At 39.2% G+C, this 9,365-nt stretch overlaps 1 protein-coding gene across 2 annotated transcripts; it reads right to left on the bottom strand.

Annotated features, from left to right (window-relative positions):
- Nucleotides 1-228: 228 nt before the first annotated feature.
- RBM11 (RNA binding motif protein 11) lies at nucleotides 229-9,354 on the bottom strand. 2 transcript variants are annotated; one of them, XM_083498744.1, is made up of 6 exons: nucleotides 9,096-9,331; nucleotides 6,388-6,546; nucleotides 5,352-5,514; nucleotides 3,217-3,289; nucleotides 2,473-2,566; nucleotides 229-1,588 (listed from the first exon to the last, which is right to left on the bottom strand). In XM_083498744.1, exons 1-6 carry the CDS (start codon nucleotides 9,195-9,197, stop codon nucleotides 1,301-1,303), a joined length of 879 nt encoding a protein of 292 aa, XP_083354870.1. In that variant the 5' UTR covers nucleotides 9,198-9,331; the 3' UTR covers nucleotides 229-1,300. The 2 variants fall into 2 exon arrangements, with proteins under 2 accessions (XP_083354870.1, XP_083354871.1); XM_083498745.1 differs by lacking the exon at nucleotides 6,388-6,546 and having other exon boundaries at nucleotides 9,096-9,354.
- Between the last annotated feature and the right edge of the window lie 11 nt (nucleotides 9,355-9,365).

Raw genomic sequence — 9,365 nt, forward strand, 5'->3', positions numbered from 1 at the left:
ATGTATGAACTGACGTCATAGAAAAACACTGTATGCAACATGATAGAAGTATGAATGTAAATGGGTGACTGACTCCAGATTGTAACTGAAATATTAAAAATAACTGTGAATAACTGAGTTTCTGTCAGTAATAGAAAAGTAAACAACTGTTCTCTCTTGTCAGTTTTACAGGAATAAGGCATATCTGCATAGGTCATGAAATAGAAATATCTTGCCAAGTATCAAAAGCAGATTTTAGCAATAAGCTTTATTGTTTACCTGCATCACATTGTGACATCGTATGAAAATTCAAGCCTTTCAACATTTGCATGTGGGAAAGAACTTAACCAATAATGTGTGCCTATATATTCTCTGCAATCCAGAATTGCAAGGCTAGTCCCTTGAATTCACAAACAACTTTGCAAGCAAGGCATATCTTCAGAGAAAATTTACTTCATTCTCATGTCTCCTTCAATAGCAGCCAGTAATATTCTTACAGTATTTGTGTCCCTTGTATATATGGATTTGGCATTCTTTTCATAAATACATTTACTCAAAATGAAATCCTTCTGGTTCCAATACAGTTCTTGGATTTCCAAGTGAGACTGCAATCATATTGCACTTATTTGGGAGTAAATCCCACAGAATTTTGTGGTGCTAGATTCTCAAACTGAATCATACTGCAGCCTTAAAGCCAACTCAAACATGCAGAAATAACAAGTGATATGACCTTTTTGAACCAGTAAGCGAGCAGTTACATATATGCATGTTTCTCCACATTAATAACAAACAAACAACTTCCACAAGGAAAGCTAGCATAGTTGAGAGAAGTGCTTAATTTAAGCCTAAGCCTAACATGTTAGATTTCCATGTACACAAGTATTTTGTTTCATTTACATGTTTGAATGCCCCACTCTCCACCATGATGTGGGAAAGCTGAAAAGGGTAACTCCACATGCTATTTATGCATTTCCAGTTGGCTAAACTCCTGCAGCTATGTAAGGAATCACAAGGACCAAAAACTATATAAACAGTTTTGAAGAACTGCAAGCTAGGCTAAAGACAGCCACTCTTTACTGTGGACAAAGTTACTAGATGAGATTAAAATGTTTTGTATATTCTTTTCTGTGAAGTAGTAAGGTCATTTTTTTAAAAAATCAAAAAATGCTATTTCTCCCTTTTAATCAGAGTGTAACTTCTATAATACTTTAGCTTAAACCATTATAAATAATCTTATATACCACAATAGCCATGTCATATTTCTTAGTTGGGTGCAAATAGGCACTATGTAGTCAACCCCATTGTACACATATTTATGTCCTTATAGTTTTGTTGACTTTCTTTTTGTTTTTTTCCTATCATTTCCCACACTACTATCACTGTCACTAGTTTCTTGAGACCTTTTCCTTTTAGATGAACCTTCCTTAACCAGATACTGTGTGTGGTTCTTTGGCTCTGGGTACACACATTCAAAAGAGATTTGTCCTGGATTCAGGTAGGCTGGAACAGGAAAACTTGGAAATGACGGTGGTGATGCCATCTGATAGCCAGGAAATTGCTGTCCCATTGGATTATAAGGGGTATATTGGTGCGCTAAGAAACACGTCATCTAGAAAATAGAAGGTAAATTAATATTTTAAAGTTTGGAAGAGAATTGCCGCATTAGTTCTAGAGAATGAAAGGTACTGGACATGTTTCTGTCAGTATGCAAGCTTTGATTTACACTAGTCCTTTATCAGGTAGACTGTAAAAATCAAGTAATTCTTACACACACACACACACACACGTTTGGTTATAGATATGAAGTTTGGCATGACTGTGGTCTGCTCCTAAAACCATTTCCAGTTGAAGCACGATACACTAATGTATAAGGTTTTTAAAGGGGGTCTTAACATGAAATAGACACAGAAATTATGTGAGGCAGACATGCCAATGTAAGCAATGAAAGAATGCCTCCATCCCATTTATATCATTGATGTTCACAACTATGGGCTGATAGATTGTTGGAATTTGTCACAGTACTGTCCTAGCCTAAAATGCTTCATATTGGAAGTGCTGAGGACATAAATGTGTGTGTGTGGGGGGGGGGGTGTTTTGTTTGTTTGTTTTGAAGAAAGGCAAATTTTGCTGTAGCTCAGCATGACCAGCAAAGTGATTACAAACTCATTGGCCTGGATCTACCAGACATGGCTAGGCAATACTAAAGACAGCCTAGCACAATGAGTTTTGTTGCAGAGTCCAGTCAATTTCTGTTTCCGGAAGGATGTTGGCACAGCTGGCACAGAGGGGCAGATTGCCAGCTATAATCTGGCTTCACTAAGCGGCTGCTCAGGTATGGGTGCAGGTTCATAACTAAAGCCATAGCATGGGAAAGGGGGAAAGAGTTTCCACAAGTTGTGTGTTTGGCAGTTCCCCCTTCCATTACACATCCTATAAAGTGTCTCTACGCTATCTATTGTTGTGATAGATTTGTGATCATTATTTCAATCTTACCATGTTCTGAAAGGCAGAATAATCCTGTGGTGGGCTATTGTTCACCTGAAAAGGACTTAGAGGTAATGGAGTACCACCATAAGGCTCTAAATTCCTATAAAAAGAGAAAGTAGGGGGATATGGTGAGTGAATGCTAATAGATTTACTCATTTTTCAGTACATACATATATAGATGTGATTTGGGGCGCTTTACAACACAATCCTTTGCATGTCCAGCAGGATTTACTCCCAGATAAATTTGTACAGATTTGAAGCCAGCAGAGCAACCCAGCCCTGCCCATCTCTGCCAGTCTCCACTGTCAGGGAGTTCTACCCATCAGCAAGGAGTGGTCAAATGCACCTGCCCAAATGGCAACTGCTACAATGGGGGCAGGGCCAGCACAGAATTTGCTGGATCCTGTGTGGACCCCACTGCCATAATGGGATATGGACCTCTTCACTCTGACAGCCTGGGAACATTTTGTCTTGCCCATACGCTCCCACTCTTTCTTGCCCCTCCCAGCTTAAACTTTGTGGCTGAACATTATACATAATTTAGGAACTAATTCAGAATGCAAATGTGATTGGATTATTGCTCTTGGGGAGCTAAAATTGATATGGCACTAGAAGGAGGTGGGAAACTGAACATTTTGGAAAGTTAGTCTATACTTTCAGTGCACATATACTACATAATATTGGGTATCAGAACAGAGGTTGTCTAAACTAAACTCCATGATAATTTTTATACTGGAAAAAAGCCATTACCTGTATGTTGATGACTGTATATCATGTTCCACATTCTGGCAATGACTGATTAACTCTACACAGTGGGAACTCCCTATGAATGGAATAATAATAATTTTTAAAATGATTAAAATTGGTCTAGTCAAAAGAGTTGATTTCATTTTTTTCTGAATGCTTAACATACTTTACAATATAGAAATGAAGTCCAATATAGAAACAAAATTCAGCAATCATACTACTATAATTAGAATCATAGAATCATAGAGTTGGAATAGACCACAAGGGCCATCGAGTCCAACCCCCTGCCAAGCAGGAAACACCATTAGTTTATTGTAAACACCTATTAAAATTAAAACCAAGTGCATAACCTATCCAATACCAAGCTACAATTTCCACCCATCTCCAAAAACCCAGTCAATCCTGCCAAACTTCTCCTGGAGTCTTCCATTCACAAAGTCGAATCTACTTTTAGGCAAACTTTTTAAATGGAAAATGATTTCATTTAGGGGCACATTGTTCAGCAGTTAATATGGGAAACGTTTTTATCATAGCAAGCCCTAATGGTAATTTCTTTACTGGTCTCCAAGAATTGGGGTAATATTCAGGCTATACTCAAGAGCAGACTCACTGAATACAGTGGTACCTTGGTTTAAGAACTTAATTCATTCCGGAGGTCTGTTCTTAACCTGAAACTGTTCTTAAACTGAGGTACCACTTTAGCTAATGGGGCCTCCTACTGTCGCCGCACGATTTCTGTTCTCATCCTGAAACAAAGTTCTTAACCCAAGGTACTATTTATGGGTTAGCAGAGTCTGTAACCTGAAGCATCTGCAACCCGAGGTACCACTGTATACAAATGTCTGTTGCTTCCAGTGGTTCTCTGATTATGACTGAGACTGCAAACCCAATTCCACTTACTGGGGAATAAGCCCCATTGAATTTGATGGGACTTGCTTTTTAGTCATGGTTAGGACTGCAGCTTTAGTTGGATCCCCATGTAATAATAATAATAATAATAATAATAATAATAATAATAATAATAATTATTATTATTATTATTATTATTATTATTATTATTATTATTTATTATCTATACCCCGCCCATCCTGCTAGGTTTCCCCAGCCACTCTGGGAAGCTCCCAACAGATTAAAAACAGATTAAATATCAAATATTAAAAACCTCCCTAAACAATTAAAAAGTGGGTTCTAGGCTAGTTTTTTCTCAAATGGCAGTCTTTAATAGCATATGGCAGACTGCTATTGAAATGACTGAAAGGTTCAAAAACAGTTAATGATTTATCATGTTGGCCAGATACATTGAAGAACAAATATTACAAGTTTTCCCAGGCTAAAGCACAAGGTCCTTGTGTGAAACCAAGACGTTATATGGATCCTGACCAAGGTAAGTTTCTGAATAACTGTGATTCATTGATATATTTCAACTTGCAAGTGGTCATGAAGATTCACTAGAGATTAGCAGTGATAAAAAAGGATTTGCAGATTATAACATAACAGGCTGACAACTCTTCAAGGAAAAACTAGATTACTAATTTATAATATTGGTAGCCACTACATATTTCAAGTTTTCTATTGAAAAAAATGGAAAAATTACAGCATAGTTTTGATAGAGAGATTACAGAACAATGCTGCATCCAACCTGCTACATGGACATAATAGAGGGAGGGGGGAGTTTTGTATAAAGACATTTTGAAAGTCTAAACTAAACGAATTTGAAAAAGACCAGCAGTTTCAAGTATACACATTACAATGTTGCACTCTGCTAGGAGGGTAACAAAGTACAGACTGTAAAATAATAATATAAGATTGTATATATTATATAAGATATAATATAAGATTGTAAGATTCAGCTCTCATTTATTATTGATTCCCAAAGGAATATATCTATTACCTGATCACATTTTTACTGTGATATCAGGATTTTTTTTCCTACCTTCTTGCGAAAGTGGGGTGTCTTAAAGGCTAAAAATGCAATATACCAATTAGTTTGAGAATTTTTATACTCTCAGAATTGTGTTTTTTTTAATGCATTAAATATGGATCCACTAACATAGTAACAATCACTTTTCACGTCAGGATTGTGCATTATATGCCCAGGTTTTGTAAAAAAAAAATTGTTGGCAGGTAGCTAAACCTACCAAACCGATATTGCACTTTAATTGGTCTTCCGTATAAACGAATCCCATTCAGCAAAGCTATGGCATAAGGCACTGACTCTGTGTGTTTAAAGCAGACAAATCCAAAAGTCTTGGGTTTTCCATCTTTGTCCTTGCATATGGTCACTTTGGTTACCGGTCCAGCCTGCAAGAAACTTAAGCATTACTTTCTCATAAATCCCAGGAAGGAAAGAGCTGTTTGTTTGCTGATTCTAAGGCTTGCTGGACCAGAAGTGGGGGAAAAGGTATATAATACTGGGTACCAGCTATTTCAGCATTGCAACAAATACATGCCATTATGCTGTAATTTTACTTTAATCTACAAAGATTTTCATGACATATTCAAAGTCTGCATATCTCACATTTTATTCATACATTTTATTCTATTTAGCTTATCAATCCAATTTACATGGACTGTGGCAACCAGCAAAGCACTTAAGGATTTTTTGGGGATATATGTAGGCAGTCCAAAATATAATAAATTGTTGTTGTTATTTCTTACCCACGTTTCACCATAAGATCTCTGAGCCCTACAGCAATTTTAAAATACAATATTAACACTATTGTAAACCTGTTACCAGGGACGCAGGTGGCGCTGTGGTCTAAACCACAGAGCCTAGGGCTTGCCGATTGGAAGGTCAGCGGTTCGAATCCCCGCGACGGGGTGAACTCCCGTTGCTCAGTCTCTGCTACTGCCAACCTAGCAGTTCGAAAGCACGTCAAAGTGCAAGTAGATAAATAGGTAACACTCCAGCGGGAAGGTAAACGGCGTTTCCATGCGCTTCTCTGGTTCACCAGAAGCGGCTTAGTCATGCTGGCCTCATGACCTGGAAGCTGTCTCGGCCAGTAAAGCGAGATGAGCGCCGCAACCCCAGAGTTGTCCACGAGTGGACTTTTAATGGTCAGGGGTCCCTTTACTTTTAAACCTGTTACAGTCAAGAGAATAAGGTGGGTCCTCTATATATAAATCTCAGGTGTGAAAGACCAGGGTAAAGAGGTGTGTCTTCAGCATAACTACATAATGAAGGTGCCTTTCCTTTGGATTGGGGGGGGGGATTCCCACAGCATAGGGACTGCCGCAGGGACTGCCCTGTTCAAGGCTGCCATTCCGGGAACCTCTGAGGCTGGTGAAAATACCAAGAGGGCTCCCTCTGCTGATCTTAATACCCAAGAAGACCTGTAGAGAAAGAAGCAGTCTTTCAAATATCTAGGGATTAAATCATTCAGGGATTTAATGTGAGCACAATGAACCGGGCCCAGAAATGAACTGGAAACCAGTACATGTGGTTTAGAACAGGAGTTACATGAACTCTACACATCTGGCTGTTCATTTTGGAGCAGTTGAAATTTGATTGCTGTACATGAGTTATACAGTACAAACAACAAGGAAGTGTAAAACTGTAGAAGGATCTACAGGTAAATATCAGAGCTATCTAAGAAGAGATTGAACCAATTGTTGGTTAATAGACTGTATGTATCTTGATCTTTTTTTCTGTGCTAGATTAGCAAGGGAAATAAGATGAAGAAATTCTGACACTCTTCAAATGAGCAGAAGCTCTTGTCAGGCAGAGGTGAGTCTACAGCCCAAAGAGCAGAATGATTAATCAGGCTTTGTGTGTGTGTGTAATCCTGTTCACATTTACTCCTCAGGCTTTATATGAAATCCAGCAGAATGCCCATGTGAAAACAGGTTTCCCACAAGCATCTGGTTGGCCACTGTGAGGACAGGATGTTTGACTCGATTGGCCATTGGTGTGATACAGCTGACTGTTCTTATGTTACTACTATAAACAGACAGTGTTCCTTCTTTTAACTGCTGTGTATACTGGTGAAATATGACTGAGGGATCGATATATATTAAAAACTAGTAAAAATGAAATTATATGGATCTTCAGCATCTCTTCATTGTAACAGATTCAGGTAGTAATTTGTGAAAACAGAGGTTTGCTGAATTAATCAATAAAACCCACTTCTCTCTTGATGAAGAAACTGAAAGGGGACATGTGATAAGAATGTGTGACAACTCACAGAAAACAAGCTAGATGTCTTTGTATTTTGCCAGTATTGAATAGTGTCAAATATCAGTTGCTGCTCAACATAATGGCTCTATACATTTTCCAATGTTTTAAAAATAAACATCACATCTGACAGAGTCATAACTGAAGCCTTCAGCTTTTCCAAGGAGAATCAATGTTTGTTTTATCCCACCGCCCCACCCCAGAAAAGACAAGTTTCCCTGAAGCAACATTTTTCCAGTCTGGTGTTCAAGGTTGCCTACTGCAGATGATGGAGTTCTTCAAGGAGTGGAAGTAGCAAATCAAGTATTCTGGTGCTTGTTCTTTTTAACGTGTAGATCTCCCTGTTCATAAATAAATAAAAATACCTGCTCAAGCAAGCTACAGGCACAGCTGGGTTTTTAAAGGTTTAAAACATCTAATTTACCATTATTTCTGTTTTACCAGCTCTATAGTACAAAGAATGGGTGAATCATATGCATGTAATGAAGTTATCAGAAAGCTATTAGGTGCCAATTTAGTGAAGGTGGGAACAAGCAGAACTTTCCCGTCATTGATTATTTGTGCTGTGCTACTGGAGATGAAAGCATTTCTGCTTTATAAAATGTAAGTATCCATGTAGAAGTAAGAAAACCAAAATGGGAAGGATATGAAGCACACAGAACGAAGGAAAAGTCTTCCAGCAATATCACTGTAGAAAGAGGGGATAAGTCCAAACAAGATGCTAGCAGTTAGCCTGACGAAGAAACATAAGGAAACCATGAACCTTCCCCCATTTATTTTGTGTTTATTGTTAAGGGTGTGGTAAGCTATTATCAGTTGCTTGGCATGCCAAAACACAACAAGAACCATGATTAAATTGTGGTTAAAACTGGAAAGCAATGATTGATAGCATGTATGTATGAATTATCTGACACTTGGGAAACAAAGGAAGAGGCCCTTTCCACCTAAGATTGCAACCATTCTCTGGGAAGTTCCCAACATTTAATATGTTTATCAATCACATTTCCTTCCTTTACTTCCATTCCCATTGCTTTCAGTGGTTGCCTGAGAATTTTTGAGAAGATGGGGAGAACGTACAATAATAGAATCTTAGAGTTGGAAGGGATCCCAAGGGTCATCTAGTCCAACCCCACCGGGCTTGCAGGCCACATGGAAATAAATGTAGCATTTCGCCTAACTTTATGTCTGTGCTTCAAAAAGCTGCACTTTTAAAATTTTTGCCTGGTGTACCAAAAAAAAAAAAAAAAAAAAAGGCGGTTAGCACCACAGTACTAACATGGAGGAAAAGGTGGCAAACCCTTTGGGTTTTAAGAATATGGTCATAGTTTTCATTTTGTATTGCCTTTATTTTCAATCACCTTGAGAACTGACCAGCCACCCTGAATATCAAGCTTCCTGAATATTTACAAGAAAAAACATCATAAATAAAGCCCTGTTTTAGGCATACCTAGCTTCTGATGACTACTTTATCTTTCCATTTTATTTTGTTTAAGGCACCTCTTGGTACATTTCACACATCCTCGATGGAATGGAACAGGACTGAAGCCTTGCTTCATACTGCGAATTTAAGACTCCTGACAAAAATCTTCCACCTGCTGCTCCTTGTAAGCATTCCTCCTTCCCTGCTGCCGACGGCTTGCCAGCCCCGCTCACTTCCAGATCGCCCCGCCCACCTGCCATGGTGGCCCCGCCCCGCCTTCCCTTGCACCTGCAGGAAAAGCTCGTAGAGAATCTCCTCTTGCACGCGGCTCTCCAAGTTCCCCACGAAAAGCGTCCGGTCCGGCTCGTCTGCCTTCCCTGGGCTTGTCATGACAGCGACCAGCAGCCCAGCTGTGCGCGAGAGACGCAGGGAAGAGCCAGTCAAGGCGGCAGCTCCATCTGCGCGCTGGGATAGCAGATGGAAAGTGGGTGGGGCAGGTGGGGGAGAAGGGGCGGGGCTGCCGCGGAGCCGAAGCTAAGCGAGAGAGGCCGTAAAAAA

The sequence above is a fragment of the Podarcis liolepis genome, assembly GCF_965112155.1.
Source record: "Podarcis liolepis genome assembly, chromosome: 4".
NCBI classification, from domain to species: Eukaryota; Metazoa; Chordata; class Lepidosauria; order Squamata; family Lacertidae; genus Podarcis; species Podarcis liolepis.